Below are 17,176 nucleotides of genomic sequence, written 5' to 3' on the forward strand. Positions count from 1 at the left end.
CTCATCTCCCACCATTCTAATGTCTTTTATCAATTATTCATCCCTATTACTAGATAGTGCCCTCATCTCCCTCCAATCTACCTAGGATAAAAGGACACTACTTATTCTGGCTTGCTCAAGTGGAATGACTTATGATTTACTAAACAGTTTGCCTCATTAACAGAAATACAGTACAAGTTTATAGCAAAAGCCAACATATCTAGATCAAGAGTATAGGAAACTGGTTTAGATGTTGACCTGGATGAGGCTTAAAAATCCCAAACCTCAACTCATTTTTTAGTATTGATGCTATAGACTATAAACGACATCAGCACAAACTAATCAGAATGAATAACTGAGACCCATTGGGAAAATTAATTTTGATCAACAAAGTTAAGAGAAAACAATTATTTTATTTCCTAAAATGGAGTATTCATTCCTGCAAATATCTAAAAGTGATATGACAAATAGTCTATCTGGGAAAGAAAAGGCCATACAACATGCATTGTGGTTTCCCTTTCTTGGTTTCAGGTTCAGCAATTAACTGCACATCCTAGCGCAACACAGCAATCAAGTGTCTTGCAAGTTGGCTGTCAAATGCTTTCGTTGAAATTCAAGACACGCCAAGAATGTTTACCAGCACCCGCCAAAAAGAAATGGCTTGGAGCTCTGAAAGCCAAAAGGAAAATAAAACACATATGGCTTCAGAAGATTTGAAAATAAAAAACTGCATACATACAGATAGATGTTTATAAACTATAAATAGGTTGCATACCTTCACCACAGGTAAGAGGAGCATGCTTCCCCGCGCTGGAAAAGATTCTTCTCTTTCTTTCAGCATTATCCATGGCAAAATAAACGCCCACAAAAAATTTATCCAAAACCAGTGCACTTCTTCATCATTCTTCAAGGATGACAGAAGCTTCCTACAAAACCGAGAATGGTAGAGTGGACCAGTGCGTGTTTCCATCTCATTAACAAATCCATCCACTCCAGTCCACCTCGGTTCTCTATGCCTGCACTCTGCCAGTTAAAAATGGGAAACCCTAGCAGCATGTACTTTAAGCTTAGCTCCCAGCAGGCAGAGTGCAGGCATGGCCCCTGCCCTCATCGGGGCCGGGCTAATCCAAAACATGCATCATATTGTTGATGCGACTACAAAAATAAACGTACAAATGATTTAAACTCTAAGACCGTACATTACTATAATAGTTCACATGAGTTTACAAGTTAAAATATCTATCAGTTATGTCAACAAAAAAAAAAAGAAGAAGAAGATAGAATCAGTTGAAAAACATCCATATCAAAGAATACAGTTGAAAAAGCCCATTGATGACACTCAATTCATGATGAATATGGAAAGTTAACTTAATCTTATCAGTTACCATAACTATACCCTTGTTTGAGGCAATGAAAATTAATTGAAAGATAAAATAATAAACTATTTCCATATTTAAACTTATGATCATTTAGTCTTTCTAAAGACATAATTTCCATTTCCTTGCATCATCCCTTCTCCAAATTTCCCATTTCCATTTAACTGTGAGTTAATGAGTGTACTGTGAATCCGAAAGAATAAACAGAAAATTCAGTGTGGAAAGTTTCAATATTAGGTCCCTAGTTTTGTTACCAACATGACATACAATACATAGTACATACTAAACAACAATCTTTTCTTAAAAAGAAAAAAGTGAAACATTTGTATGCAGAGACCGACAACAAAAAATCATCACAAAGTAGGTATGAGATAGTTTTAACACTCTCTTTGGACAAAGCAGCAAAGGACCAAACATGATAGATCTGTCCGTAACCTCTGAAAGCTAAAACTTTACAGCGTGTAGATTAAATATCAGGTTTATTATCCTATTCCTCTGGAGATTCTAACACACAACAAATACCGAGCTTATGTTTCCAAATAAACAGGTTAGCCTCAGTTCTGTCTATCTGTATGCCTATAGGATGTGATCATCTCCATCAAGAAACAAAGCAATACCCGCACAGCACTATCATCCAACATCATATGCTAGTCTTAGCAGAAAGGGAATGCAAACAAGGAGACTGCCAAAATTAACTTAAGACTCACCTTTGAACACAAACTAAGTAAAAAAATTACAATTTCTTTTCAACAAATAATTAAGATCCCTTATTATAAGCATAAACATCTCACCATAAAAGATACTGAAAAGATTCCATACCTGTGAAAAAGGTAGATGAACTTCATGAGGATGGATAAAAGGTAATCCAGGACGCTGACAAGAAAATTGGGAAGTATGCAGATACAAGCCAGACGTGGAGTGTGCACCAACATGATTAGGATTAAATGGTGCAAACATGGTTTCAAGAAGAGCATAACCGATTCCCCCAGGCGCTGATGCAGGAGACCATGGCCCAGGTAGATGTTGAGGATGAGGATGAACCTGATGTTCAGCAGAAATCTGAGGTCCGTGAGTATTACCCAGCTGAGGGAATTCTGTGTTGTAGTTTACTGCAGGCGTGTACATAGGCTGGATGGTGTATGATCCTCCATTAAACCCGAACCCGGGATCAAATCTTTGCATATACCTGTAAAATATTATTATATTACATTCCAGTAGGTTTAAAAACACTAACACCCACATCATAATAAATAAACGTGCCAAAAGACTTTGGGAAATGATTAATAAGAGGTATCTCACTCTTTACTATAAACACATTCAAAGATTGGATTTTAAAAACAAAAAAACACGATAAAAATGAGAAAAACACTAATAGTACAGAAATGTGTTTTGATGCATCAATGAAAGACCTTTATTGGAAAGAAGATTGTTCATTATGATGAGTTACTGAGAAAATATGAAAGAAATGGAACTAATAGAAACAAAGCAAGTAAAGCTTAGTCTAAGACACGATTGCCTTTGAATATATTTAAGACAACAGAAATTTGTTCCATACTAAACTAACAAATGCAACATTCTCTATCAACCTTTTGGTTGCTAACGTATCCTCGATAATAAATTCTACCAACACAAAAATATGTAGGCAGTGTATAGTAGCTTACCTGTCATAGTTCCTGTCATAGTCTGGATCCTTGCTGTCAATATCACGATCCCGAAATATAGCTACCCTATTATTTGGTTTGTACCTAACAATTGGTTCCTTCTCTGCTCTATTTCTAACTGTTCTACCACTACTTATCGACGGATCAATCAGAACTCTACAGGGAGGTCCAGAAGTTATATCAGCAAAGCCCGGTCCAGGTTTTTCTTCAGTCTTTGAGATCCCAAAGTTACCATGTTGGGGTGTATCTTGCAGTCTTAATTCATTATCCAATCTTCCACTTGCACCACCGCTTGGATCACCACTAGAAAATATTCTAGCACGAGCCCTGTTATACTCCTCTTTCCTCTCCTCGACGCTTTTAGCACTGTTTGACTTTAACGAGTTTGAATTCCCAAAATTGCCATTCTCTGACCCCCTCTGCGGCCTCTGCTTAATTGCAACCTTGACAATGCTTGAATCTTCTGACGGTAAATTTACAGGAATGTCAGCAAGGCGAATCACAGGAGCTCCACAGTCAGTTGTTTTACGAACAATAATTCTGGAACCAGAGCCATCAGGCAAACTATTATCTAACAAAACCATTGAATGAAGTGAATAATGTTGTGCCACACGGTGTGCAGCCAACCGCAAGTAAGAAGTAGGCAGCTGCTGAAACTCTAATTGCTGCTGAGTAGGATCACGTATAAACTTCTCCACATCTTGCTCCATCCTTAAAACTGTTTAGAACAAATTAAATACATAATTAGAATGCTTAAAGCAAAAACAACCACAGAAATAATTACACAAATAATAATAACAAATAACAAAATTGAACTACTGGATCAGAGAGGTGGTAGCATGCGATATCTAAAATCACTTTCATTGAATTGATCATGGTGGTGACAACAAAGCTCAAAATAGTGACTAGTGAGGATATGTAGGGTTAATCTATGCCCATGGCCATTGAAGTACCAAAATTAACAGATACAGCATAAATGTCCACACAACTCAACTAATAAATTAAACGTAGTGAAGTTCGAATCTTGATTACGCCCACCGGTATACATACCTTTACAGACACATACATATCATATCACATACACTATATAGATATATGTATCTAGAATTGTATATATATACATATTTGCATAACTCACTTGACAGGCGCTCCCGAGGGTTTTGTAATGCTTCGCGAAGAAATTGATCAACCTGATTGAGTACATCCTCCGAAACTTTCTCATCCGGGCAACTAGACACCGCGGAAGACGATAAACAAGAAGTAGATGAGGCATCAGTATCATCTGCAGCCCCATGGGTGGGCCTGGACGAGTCCTTCTTGGAGGAGAGAATCAAGCGGGTCATGGACTCTTCCAAATCGGCGACCTCCCATGACTCGGGGGCTCCGTCGAGATCGTTCGCCACAGAGCCCTCCATTGCCCGATTAGGGGATATGTTGACGGAACAAGAATATAAATGCGTTCGCTAGGGTTCGAGGGGCAACAGTAAACAAATCATCAAATGGAGCTTGGGTCCTCTGAAACCCTGCCGAGAATTTGGGGCCAGGATTTCATATGAGACAGAGATGGGTTTCGGCGGCCGATTTGTATTTATCGAGTAATGATATATATATACACACATAATTTAGTCACAAAAACTTCAACCAATCATATTTATTATTTATTATTTAATAAAGATATATACACACAAAAGTAGCTAACTTACCACCTCAGCGTTTTTCTATGCCATGTCCAATACTTAATTTTTACTTTTTTGATTTTCTACTTGCTGATTGGTTCAAAACTTATTTTCACATTTGGATTCTTTGTTTGTTTGTACTTTTTTTTTTTTTGATAAGGTGTTTGTTTGTACTTCATTTTTTGTAAAGAAACCCAAGAAATGTTTCATAGATGTAACTTACAAGTTAAAGATTGAACAAAACTAAATATATGGGATATTTACATTGCGACCAAATTAGTATCTACCCTTTTTAAATTTAATTGCATTTATTTCCATTGTATTTCCTGAATTTATGGTAAGCGATTTACCTAATTAACTGAAACATACTTGTACAAGTTTATAGCAAAGCAGCTGTAACAAGAGTAATAAAGAGATTTAAATATTGTGCTAGATGAGGCTAAATAATCCAAACCATACTAAAGATTACCAAAATACATTTTTATCTAGAGTAATGATTGAGATAAAGAAAATCTTAACCACACAATAAAAACTGACTTAATCTCTACATAATAATAAATATATGACTAATATTTAATACATATCTATTATGCAATTTGAGTGTCTCTAGCATTACTCTTTAATTCAACTGATGATGACATAAACTATAAACGACACAGCACAAACTAATCAGAATAACCGACACATTGGGAAAATTAAATTTTAATAAATTATCTATGTTAAAGAAAAACAATTATTTTAATCTTTAAAACGGAGTATTAATACACGATATGACAGAATCTATGGGGTGGAAAAGGCCATAAGACACGCATTGTGGTTTCCCTTCTAAATTTCAGCAATCAAGTGGTCATATCCTAGAGCAACACAGCAATCAAGTGTCTTGCAAGTTGGCTGTCGAATGCTTTCATTGGAATTAAAGACGCGCCAACACCAAGAATGTTTTCCAGCAACCGCCAAAAAGAAATGGCTTGGGGGCTCTGAAAGCCAGTAGAGAAAGAAAACACACATGGCTTTAGAAGGCTTGAAAATAAAAAACTGCAATCGTAAAGATAAATGTTTATATAAAACATGAATAGGTGTATACCTTCACCATAGGTGAGAGGAGCATGCTTCCCCGCGCTGGAAAGATTCTTCTCTTTCTTTCATCATTTATCCAAAACCAGTGCACTTCTTCATCATTCTTCAAGGATGACAGAAGCTTCCTTCAAAACCGAGAATGGTGGAGTGGACTATTGCATGTTTCCATCTCATTAACAAATCCAATCCACTCCAGTCCACCTCGGTTCTCTATGCCTGCACTCCCGCCAGTTGGGAAATGGGAACCCCCCCAGCAGCAAGTACTTTAAGCTCAGCTTCCAGCTGGCAGGGTGCAGGCATGGGCCCTGCCCCTCACCGGGGCCGGGCTAATCCAAAACATGCATCGTATTGTTGATGAGACTGTAAAAACAAATGCACATATGATTAAGACTCTCGAGAATACAGAATTCTATTATAAATGTTCATACGAGTAAAACTCGAACAAAAAATGAAAATTAGAGAACTCAGTTAAAACATCTAATTAGGATATCAGTTGACATTACAGAACATCCATTTTAATGGATACAGCTGTCAAGCCCATTTCCCATTAAGGTAGTTTCAATCTCATTTAGCATCATTGCTAGTCTTAGCAGGAAGGAAATGCAAGCAAGGACAAAGTCAGATTCAACTTAGGCCTCAACTTCAACCATAAAGTTACAAATGTTACATTTTCTTTTCAACAAATAACTAAGAACATACTTCTCAAAAAAATAACTAAGAAGGTACTTCATTTCAGTCATATTGCATACCTGTGAGAAAGGTTGATGAACATGTTCATGAGGATGGATAAAAGGTACTCCAGGACGCTGACAAGGATATTGGGAGGTATGCAGATACATGCCAGATGTGGAGTGTGCACCAACATGATTAGGATTAAATGGTGAAATCATGGTTTCAGGCAGAGCGTAGCCAATTCCCCCAGGAGCTGATGCAGGAGACCATGGCCCAGGTAGATGTTGAGGAAGAGGATGAGCCTGAGGTTCTGCAGAAATCTGAGGTGGTCCATGAGTAGAACCAAGTTGAGGAAATTCCGTATTGTAGTTTATTGCAGGGGTGTACATAGGCTGTATGGTGTACGATCCTCCATTAAACCCAAACCCGGGATCAAACCTTTGCACATACCTGTCAAACATTTTTATGTTACATTCCAGTTGGCTTAAAAATACTAATATCTGGAGCTAATTGAATCATAATTCATAAACATACACAAAGACTTTGGAAAATGATTAATAATAGGTATCATATTCTTTACTATCGAGCCCCGTATTAGAAGGCTGGATTAAAAGAAAAACAGTGTAAAGATGACAACAAACAATTAAAAAAGAAGTGTGTTTAAATATAAATTATAACATATATGAACACCTTTATTGGAATGAAGATGGTCAATTTTGATGTGTTACCGAAAAAAATATGAAAGATATGGAACTAATAAAGACAAAACAATAGTTGCCAATTGCAATGTCTAAGAAAGATTGCCTTATATTTATAAGCCAAAAATGAAATTTTTTATATATCAAACCAGCAAAAAATGGTTGCAAAACAACCTTTTGGATGCAAACATATACTCTATTATAAATAATACCCGCACACAAAATATATATGCAATGTATAGCAGCATACCTATCATAGTTCCTGTCATAGTCAGGATCCTTGCGGTCAATTTCTCGGTCCCGAAATATAGCTACCCTATTATTTGGTTTGTACCTACCAATTGGTTCCTTCTCTGCTCTATTTCTAGCTGTTCTACCACTAGTTATCAACGGATCAATCAGAACTCTACTAGGAGGCCCAGAACTTGCATCAGCAAAAACCGGCCCAGGTTTTTCTTCCATCTTTGGAATCCCAAAGTTACCATGTTGCGGAGTATCTTGCAGCCTTAGTTCATTATCCAATCTCCCACTTGCACCACCGCTTGGATCACCACTAGAAAATATTCTAGCACGAGCCCTGTTATACTCCTCTTTCCTCTCCTCAACACTTTTAGCACTGTTTGACTTTAACGAGTTTGAATTCCCGAAATTTCCATTCTGTGACCCCTTCTGCGGCCTCTGCTTAATTGCAACCTTAACAATGCTTGAATCTTCTGATGGCAAATTTACAGGAATGTCAGCAAGGCGAATTATAGGAACTCGACACTCGGTTGTTTTACGAACAATAATTCTGGAACCAGAGCCATCAGGTGAGCTATTATCTAACAAAACCATTGACTGAAGTGAATAATGTTGTGCCACACGGTGTGCAGCCAACCGTAAGTAAGAAGTAGGCAGCTGCTGAAACTCTAGTTGCTGCTGAGTAGGATCACGTATAAACTTCTCCACATCTTGCTCCATCCTTAAAACTGCTTAGAACAAATTAAGTACTCAATTAGCATGCTTGAAGCAAAAACAACCAAAGTAATAATAATAATAAGGAAAATAATAATAATAACATATCAAAAAGTTGAACTACTGGATCACAGAGGTGGTAGCATATGATATCTAAAATCACTTTCATTGAATTGATCATGGTGATGACAACAATGCTGAAAATAGTGAGGATTACGGCGTTTCACGTATACACAACCTTCCGAACAATCATATAAACATACTACTCATCTTGCCATACACGCAGGACTCGCCAAAAAGATAATCAATGCCCATGGCCATTGAAGTAACATAATTTAACAAATATAGCATAACTGTCCACAAAACTCAACTAATAAGTAAACGTAAACAACTTTAATCAAAGGCAGTGAGGTTCGATTCTTGAATACGCCCACCAGTATATGTATCTAGAATTGTATATATATATTTGCATCACTCACTTGACAGGCGCTCCCGAGGGTTTTGTAATGCTTCGCGAAGAAATTGATCAACCTGATTGAGTACATCCTCCGAAACTTTCTCACCCGGGCAACCAGAGACCGCCGAAGACGAATTCGAAGACGAAAAACAAGAAGTAGATGAGGCATCAGTATCATCGGCAGTCCCATGGGTGGGTCTGGACGAGTCCTTCTTGGAGGAGAGAATCAAGCGGGTCATGGACTCCTCCAAATCGGCGACCTCCCATGACTCGGGGGCTCCGCCGAGATCCTTCGCCACAGAGCCCTCCATGGCCCGATTAAAGAATATGTTGACGCAACAATAATACGAAGTGAGGAAGAAGCCCCCAAATAATTTCGTCGCTAGGGTTTGAGGGGGAACAGTAAACAAATCATCAAATGGAGCTTGGGTGCTGTGAAACCCTGGAGAGAATTAGGGGCCAGAATTTCATGTGAATTTGGATGAAAGAGGGATTAGGGTTTGGAGAATTAGGGAAGAGAGAAAGACTGTGATTCAAGATCCCCAGAGAGAGAGAAGAGAGATAGGGTTTGACGATGTTATTGTTGTTTTATTGGGAATAGAGAGAGAGAGATGCGTGTGAACCTAATGATATTCTTTGCCACGTGGCTCCCGCTTTGTATTACTCTTTCCTTTTATTCACGCCATTCGATATTCTAGATTTCTATTTACGGAGGATAGTGTCCATCTTTTCATTGTTCTGCAGATTGGTACAAAAATTATTCTAATTTTCATGTTTACAGTTTTTTAATGGCACATTTACAATCACATCCTTTGTTTTATGACATATTAAAACAAAAATTTATATTAAAAAAATACTATATTGTTGGTATAATTTTCATTTTTGTTTATTATGAAAGGATTTTTTTTTTCTGAAAATAAATTCTTCACTAATAGCAACATTAAAAATATTCAAAGCGAGTTTACCGTGCATCCATAACTAATTTACAAGCAATCATATGATAACGCCTTAAGATATAATTGAAAAGGAAACTAGAAAAATCTTGTGATGAGATCCTAATTCATTTTAAAAAAACAATGAACACTTTGAAGGTAATTGTAAAATTTTGTCTATTTTTTTATAACATAATTATAGCGCATTTGGAAAGACACGTGAGAATTGAATTACATGTAATTGGAAGTAATTACACAATTTAACGTGTTTGTTTGGTGACGTAATAATTATATGATTACTATGTAATTATTCTCTTAAATTCTCATACCCCATAAAAATTAGGTACAATTACATTGTGTAATATACCAAATAGTTTTAGTTATTTAATATTTGTAAATAAAAAAAAAAACTAATATACGAATATATGATATCTAATTTTCTTAATTAACATTATTTTTTAAAGTTCTCTTTTGAATTATATATTTAATAGATTTATTCACGATTTTACATAAATTTTGATTTGATGAAATGTTTAAAATCATTTTATTATTAATTTTTAATCTATATAAGAGTAACAAATACTCAAACTTCCAAGTATAAAAAACCATACACCGAATAACTCAATATATATAGTCAACATATAAAAATTATTTTAAATTTGTTATGAAATTTAATTTAATTTTATGAAAAGTTTTTATTTATTATTTATTTTTTCAAATGAGATTTTTATTTATTTTGAATATTATTAATATAAAATTTATTTTAAAAATTTGTTACGAAATAATAATTATTATTATATTAAATGTTACACGATATTAATTTACTGTGTAATTATTAACTATCTTACTAAATATGACAACCAAAATTCACATGTAATTATTATTTGATATCCAAACACATATTGTATTTAGAAAAATAATGTAATTATTTTGCAGTTACATAATAATTACACAGTTTCTTTCCCATACATCCTAAATGTATAATTTTGAGGTAGTTGAGAGTCCTCAATCACACCTTAAGGTTTTGTTTGGCTTAGTTCTTACGAGTTCTTTTTCAATATAGAATTAAAAAATTCCAAAGAGTATTTGGATGAAAAATTTTTCTCTTAAAAAAATAGAATTTATAGTTTTTCATAAAAGAACTTTCAAGAAACTATTTTTAATTTAAAATAATTTACATAATTTTAAATTTACTAACAATTTTTTTTTAATAATATCTAAATATTTTTTTTAAACCAATATCTAAACATTATTTAAACCAATATCTAAACACTTTAAAAAAATACTTCAGTAACAAATAAGTTAAAACTTATATTTGTCTTATATTTGTAGTTATAAGTAAGAGTGTTTATCAAACTGCTCAAACTGTCCGCACTGCAAAAAAAATACAATTTGAAATTCTTTATGGTGCGGTCGCGATTTAAATTTTTCCTAAACCGCGCGATGCAGTGCGGGTTGCAGTTTTGAATTGTTTATATGCGATTCAAACTGCACCGCACCGCACATTATAAAAATACAAATTTATATATTTATTTAAGTCCAATATATGAATGATCAACTAAAATTTCACTAATTATTATATTATTGAAACTTATTTTATATTTATGTTCAAGTCTTATATTTTTTTTACATTGCTCAAGTTTTGTTGTATTTGTGATAGTTTAATTATTGGTGATAGTCTAAACCGCAGAAACCGCAAAGCTGCACTATTTTTTGCGGTGCGAGTGCGGTTTAGAAAATTAGAAAAACCGCATGTGCGGATTAATTTAAAAAAAATAGTTAAAAACTGCACCACCCGCACCGCGAACACCCTAGTTATAAGTAAACACAGCTTTTATTTACCTTCTTAAAATTATGCCCTCAGACGACATCAAACGCATACAAATGACGTGTCGTTTCTTAAGTATATACATTATGTGTAAGGGATATTGGCTTTAGCCTAGAAGAGAAGCCACGAACGATGAAGGGGTTAGGGAGACTGGTTCGGCGAGCCATTTCATACCGACGACGAAGCTTGGAATCTCCTTCCAAACATTTCTTCTTTTCTCGCCGAGACTTTATATCTGCTACTTCAGCAGCATCAAACTCATATTTTAATCACTCTGGTTTCGCTTCCTTGAAATCGCCTCCGCTTACTTCTTCCCCCTTTCCAAAATGGGGTCTCTTCGCCGGTTAGTTGCTCGTCTTTGCATCTGGGAAAATCGAAAAAATTACGATAATTGAAGTATAAATTTAGTTATGAGTGGTTTAACGTATTTTTGTATTCTTTCACTCTGATATGTGGTTTCTTCTTTACCATGAGCGAAATGGGGTCTCTTCGGTGTTTAGTTGCAACAATTTACCATTTCTATCTAAATTAATCGACTTTTGTATTCATAAAAGATGACTTGGGAGATTAAGTAATTTCTTAATAGCAATGAAATCGAATTTTGATTTGGATATTGAGATTGTGGGTGTGATTTTCTCAGGGCAAAAGAGAAGCATGTTTATTCAGACTCAGTCCACACCAAATCCGTCATCTTTGATGTTTTATCCTGGGAAGCCTGTAATGGAGGTTGGTAGTGCAGACTTTCCAAATGCACGGGCGGCCTTGAATTCACCATTGGCGAAAGCCCTTTACGGAATTGATGGTAAGATTGTTTTCAGTTCTACTTATGTGTTTGTACTAATCTTTTTCGTTTTTTTTATTCCGGGATTTGTTTTCATTTTGGCCATTTACTTCTCCCAGCTTACCATTGAAACTGAAATACAGTCGTTACCGTTTATGAGTTGAGATTAAAACTAGTAATCCACTGTCGTTGTTGTGGGGACTATGATTGGAAAGTGTTAAACTTAATTGCACTGAAATTTGTATCCATGTAATTGGCAAATTCTAATTGTTGAACTTGAAAGTGGTTCCTTTTTTCTCTCTCAATGCTTTGATTACCTGTTTTATTCTTCTACTTCATTAATTTATTTTTTGGGTAAGTTTTCTAATGAATATAATGTCGGATATCTTGAATCCAGGTATTACTAGGGTGTTCTTTGGATCAGATTTTGTTACTGTTACAAAATCAGAAGATACTTCGTGGAATCTTTTGAAGCCTCAAATCTTTGCTGCAATAATGGACTTTTATTCTTCTGGACAGCCACTCTTTCTAGACAGTCAAACTGCTGCGGCCAAGGATACAGCTATTCATGAAGTATGCCTTAAGATTCTGTTTTGTTTCAATTCTTGGAATATGGTTTGAGTTTTGGTTAAATCTAGCTATGAACTTTTTTTTTATGCAAACCATTTATTCTATCAATTTCATTATGTAGTTTTTTCCCTCCAACATTTTCTACAGATGGATGCTGTTTTATACTTTTATATTCATAATTAGTGTAAAAAAGAGAATGCATTCCCTTTGTTTTTATTACTTGAACCCAGATATATAGTATCATCTTGTCCCTTTTTTGATGCGCTTCCTTTCACTTCATGAATTTTCAGTCGACTTTATCTTGAATCGATGCATTCATTCTGATATTGGAATTCTTGTTTATATAAATGATTGAAATCAATTTATATGATCAATTGAAAGATCCATGCCACTTATTCACTGCAAGTTTGTTGCTTTTCGTTGATTTCGTGCTGACTTACATTTTTAAAACCCATCATCTGCTTAATCTGGAAATTGTGAAGAAATGCTAGATGATTCTCTTCTTGATCATGCCAATTAGTTTCATGGATGCTGTTATTTGTAATGTCTGGAACTGCAGGATGATTCAGAAACTGTAGCAATGATTAAAGAATTGTTGGAAACTCGTATTCGACCAGCGGTGCAAGATGATGGCGGAGACATTGAGTATCGAGGATTTGATATGTACGTTTTCACTGCGTTAATAACGTTTTCAATAAATAAGAGTTATATACCTTGCTTCTTGCCTGTTTTGGTTATTTAATTGGTTTTGTCCTTGCCTTTGATTTGGTATTTGCCTTTTCTGTTGTCCCTTTTAGAGATACTGGAATAGTAAAATTGAGAATGCAAGGAGCGTGTAGTGGCTGCCCAAGCTCCTCAGTCACTCTCAAATCTGGCATTGAGAATATGTTGATGCATTATGTACCTGAGGTAACATTTAGCTCTTGCTTTTAGTCAACTATTAGTATAGTCAATACAAACACGGCACTTCTTATGTGAACAGGGAATATGAGCTTCTGACAGTAAAAAACAAGAAGTGATCATTGTTTCACTTTTTGTAGAAGAAATTGAATTTTAGAAACATTAACCGTTATTATTGATGCTTGTGTATTTTTGGTAGCAATTATCTCTTATTTAAAAGTTAACTTTGATGATGTAAGAGCTGTTCACGCACATATAAAATAATGGAAGGAGGAAAGAAAATCTATCAGGATTTCTTGAGACCTTTTTATGTATTGTTGATGGTGAATCTTAAACTTAGCACTCTAGTGTGTATATGAAACATCAACTAGTACTTAGAAACAATTAAAGATCACTTGTTCACTGTTCATGGAAAACTTGAATTATGAATTGCTTGCTGAAATATAGAAATGCGTGAAAAAAAGTACTGGAAGTAAATTGCGTGGCAAATAAAAGTGCTGGAAATGTAACCGAACTACTATAAAAACACCAGGAAAAATACAGGTAAAAGTAAAGTGCAATAATTTAAATGACACAACAAGAGAATAAGTAAGGGAAATATTTCACCAATCCGTGCTAGGTTAAAATAAGATTAACTAATTTATAACAGAATTCTGAGTGGCTCAACTATTGTATAGAACCATTGATATAGGACTTTAGATGAAAAAAGCTCTGGAAGATTAACATATGAAGCTCAGGTCAGCTTGTAAGGTTGATATAGCATTAGACTGTTGGGTTATCTGTCGAGTAAGAAAACAAATGGAGCAGAGATACATTTTTGGAATGCAATTTATGTTATCGAGTGGATGGAGAATATAACTAAGTTGATGAACTTTTCATTTTAGATGTAGTGATTTCTAAAAGTAGCTTTTTGGACAAATTGCATGACCCCTTGCTGTAGGTTTGGTCCTCTATTAATACAGAAACTGTAATGCTTGTGACAAATAATTACTAAAAATACAAATAAGCATACAAAAATAAAAACCTTTCCCTGTTTAAAAAAATTAAAAAAGCTGGGAAGATGTGTGGATAGGTGATTCTTCTCTGAGTATTGAGTTTCCTGAATTAGCACTGATTCCAAGGCTAGGAATGGAAGCATAAGGGAGCTTATGGTCGATGAGGGTTTGCCAGGTGGTTGGGTAGAAAGCTGGGACTTGAAATTTAGAAGGAATTTGCTTGAGTGGGAAGTTCCAAGTATCACTTTGCATATGCAAAAGTTGGAACATATAAGAGTACTTAACACTGCAGATGATAGTCGAATTTCGAAGCCTGATCTATCAGGGTTATTCCCTTGTAAATCAGCCTTCTGCTGGTTTATGTCGAACCCGTCTCTTGGAGGGTTGTTCTGGACAAAGAGCTTATGGAAAAGTTGCGTTCCGTTCCGTCGAAAGTCAAAGTTTTTGGGTGGCTGGTTTCACTTGGCAAAGTGAACGTCCATGACAAGCTACAGAAAAGGAAACCTTTTCTTTATATTTCACCTGGCTGGTGCATTTGTTGTAAAGGCAGTGGGGAGGATGTGAGACATCTTTTTTTGGAATGTTCCTTCGTTAGGCAGCTATGGTTGAATTTTCTGAAGGAATTTGAGTTAAAATGGGTTATTTCAGGCTTCATAACACTATTGATAGTTAGCGAACTATGCAGTGGCAAACGAAGCACAAAATTGTGGAGAACAGCGATCTTGGCGATTGTTCGGGCTGTTTGGTTGGAAAGAAATGATAGGATCTTTGAAGGGAATGAAAGTTCGACATCAGATATTTGGGAAAAAGTGAAATTTTGGACCGCAACTTGGTATACAAAACCAAACACTTTGAGGAATTGTCTTTCTTAGATTTATGCAGAGAGTGGAAATCTTTATTGTAATAACATTATGCTTGTTTATGTAGTCTGCTGTTGTTTGTTCAGCTTTGGAGCTTTTTGTAACCATGGTCTTCTTCTGCCAAAAAAAAAAAATTAAAAAAGCTACAACAAAAACTCTAATCTAGCAAGCAAAACAAGAAAGGAAGCAGCTTGTACTTTTCTCAATTTCTTCATCGAAGTGTATTTTGAGATATTAACACTTTGAAACTTGGACAGATACCACTTTTAGTACATTTTTTTATTTCAGCATAATTTGCTGCTCGAATTCTTTAGTCTTTGTGTACCGTGTTTGATATATATATATTTTATACATAATTGGTGGGGCTTGGACCTACCACTTGTCATCTTAAAATGACATTTTGAACTTTTGTTAATGTATTGGACATGAGATGAGAGATATGTTTTGGTCTGTTAGTGGTTTATGTGATTCTAGGGTGTCTAAGCATGTCAATGAAAGTCATGACCAGCTTCAGTTATTCTTTCCATTTCTTGTATGTGAGTATGCATATTAGGCTACACACATTTATAATTTCTACATCGCATCTTGTGGGTGTGGCCATGGGCTGGTCATCTACGGAAAACTTTGGCCGCCTTGTGTTTGTGATTATGCTGATTATCTTATGATATTGTACGTACAGGTCAAAGGTGTAGAGCAAGAATTTGACGCTGAAGAAGAGGATGCAGCAGTGAGTGGTCAGATGGAATAGGTGAATAAATTACTTTATTTGCAAACATTTTATTACGTAACTTTAACCCAAGTGGGATTCGGGATACACTTTCCTGTACAGAAAACAAATGGTTTTGTCTGAGTCTGTAGAATAAATTTTGTGAACTGGTTACCAAATAGATGCGAACCAGTAAGAATAAGATTAAGGTTTTATTGAAATTGATTTGCTAACAGGATTACTGCCTAATGTGTCATTTATATGTATATATCATTACGTATGAATATATAATATATTGAATTTGCTTGTTTAAAGTTTTACATGATTAGAGTGCATGCTGCATTTGTCATAACAGTAAACTAGTTTTTCCATGTCAATTTGGTTATTTAGTTGGATCTATAGATAAACAAATGTAGGACAGAGTATATGTGTTCGTATATATTTGCCACTACTTTTGAAGCTTAAACGTAGAAATGTGAGTGAAGATGTTTATTTGTCGGTTAATGAATATGTTGGTAGTGTCTAAGCTGTAACTGAAGGAAATGGTTAGATTAGAATACCAAACATGTATATGATTTGCCAAGTTCTTAACCAGATCGAAGCTATTTGGACTTCAAGCAATAGTTTGTGTGCTACACCGCAGAGTTTTTATTTTCCTTTCTAATATTATGTGGCACTTAGAATTCTAAAGGGATAAGTTGATTGATTTGATTTTTGAAAACATGCTGAGGTTAGAGATGACTTAGAGGTATCAAAAACTAATGATGGCCGTCCATTGTGGTGGCTTCTACTGTTAAATTCACATAAAGTAAAACTGTCTTGGCTTCTGATGTAAAATTTACGTCTATTTTACCTGATGGGGGTGGTCAAGATAAATGGTTAGTGAAAGTCATTATCACCACCTGTCTTTTTCATTCTTTCATTTGTGAAATGGCAATAATCATAGACTGTGTCTATAGCCCAATTAAAACTGAGGTCCTTGTACGTTTTGCCGACGGCCAATGTGAGCCACTCCTTTTCTTATTGCTTGGCCTTTTCTCTTCTTTACGAGAGA

At 35.2% G+C, this 17,176-nt stretch overlaps 3 protein-coding genes across 6 annotated transcripts; 1 reads left to right on the forward strand and 2 right to left on the reverse strand.

Moving 5' to 3' along the window:
- Window positions 1-372: 372 nt before the first annotated feature.
- On the reverse strand, window positions 373-4,660 carry LOC115705822 (uncharacterized). 3 transcript variants are annotated; one of them, XR_009685515.1, is made up of 5 exons: window positions 4,155-4,660; window positions 3,017-3,734; window positions 2,175-2,541; window positions 755-1,134; window positions 373-648 (listed from the first exon to the last, which is right to left on the reverse strand). XR_009685515.1 is itself a non-coding variant. In XM_061107712.1 (4 exons), exons 1-4 carry the CDS (start codon window positions 4,429-4,431, stop codon window positions 1,087-1,089), a joined length of 1,410 nt encoding a protein of 469 aa, XP_060963695.1. In that variant the 5' UTR covers window positions 4,432-4,620; the 3' UTR covers window positions 373-1,086. The 3 variants fall into 3 exon arrangements, 2 of the variants coding, with proteins under 2 accessions (XP_060963695.1, XP_060963690.1); XM_061107712.1 differs by having other exon boundaries at window positions 373-1,134; window positions 4,155-4,620; XM_061107707.1 differs by lacking the exons at window positions 373-648; window positions 755-1,134 and having other exon boundaries at window positions 1,615-2,541; window positions 4,155-4,621.
- A 565-nt stretch (window positions 4,661-5,225) lies between these two features.
- LOC115705824 (uncharacterized) lies at window positions 5,226-9,292 on the reverse strand. Of its 2 annotated transcripts, XM_030633267.2 has the most exons (5): window positions 8,573-9,292; window positions 7,390-8,107; window positions 6,519-6,891; window positions 5,777-6,129; window positions 5,226-5,669 (listed from the first exon to the last, which is right to left on the reverse strand). In XM_030633267.2, exons 1-4 carry the CDS (start codon window positions 8,859-8,861, stop codon window positions 6,082-6,084), a joined length of 1,428 nt encoding a protein of 475 aa, XP_030489127.2. In that variant the 5' UTR covers window positions 8,862-9,292; the 3' UTR covers window positions 5,226-5,669; window positions 5,777-6,081. The 2 variants fall into 2 exon arrangements, with proteins under 2 accessions (XP_030489127.2, XP_060963683.1); XM_061107700.1 differs by lacking the exons at window positions 5,226-5,669; window positions 5,777-6,129 and having other exon boundaries at window positions 6,231-6,891.
- Window positions 9,293-11,317: 2,025 nt separating this feature from the next.
- Window positions 11,318-16,442, forward strand: LOC115706554 (nifU-like protein 4, mitochondrial). The gene is made up of 6 exons (XM_030634243.2): window positions 11,318-11,653; window positions 11,951-12,112; window positions 12,489-12,664; window positions 13,221-13,324; window positions 13,459-13,570; window positions 16,096-16,442. The coding sequence occupies exons 1-6, from the start codon at window positions 11,443-11,445 to the stop codon at window positions 16,162-16,164; spliced, it is 834 nt and encodes a 277-aa protein (XP_030490103.2). The 5' UTR covers window positions 11,318-11,442; the 3' UTR covers window positions 16,165-16,442.
- Window positions 16,443-17,176: the final 734 nt, after the last annotated feature.

Source organism: Cannabis sativa, chromosome 1 (genome assembly GCF_029168945.1).
Source record: "Cannabis sativa cultivar Pink pepper isolate KNU-18-1 chromosome 1, ASM2916894v1, whole genome shotgun sequence".
Classification (NCBI taxonomy): Eukaryota; Viridiplantae; Streptophyta; class Magnoliopsida; order Rosales; family Cannabaceae; genus Cannabis; species Cannabis sativa.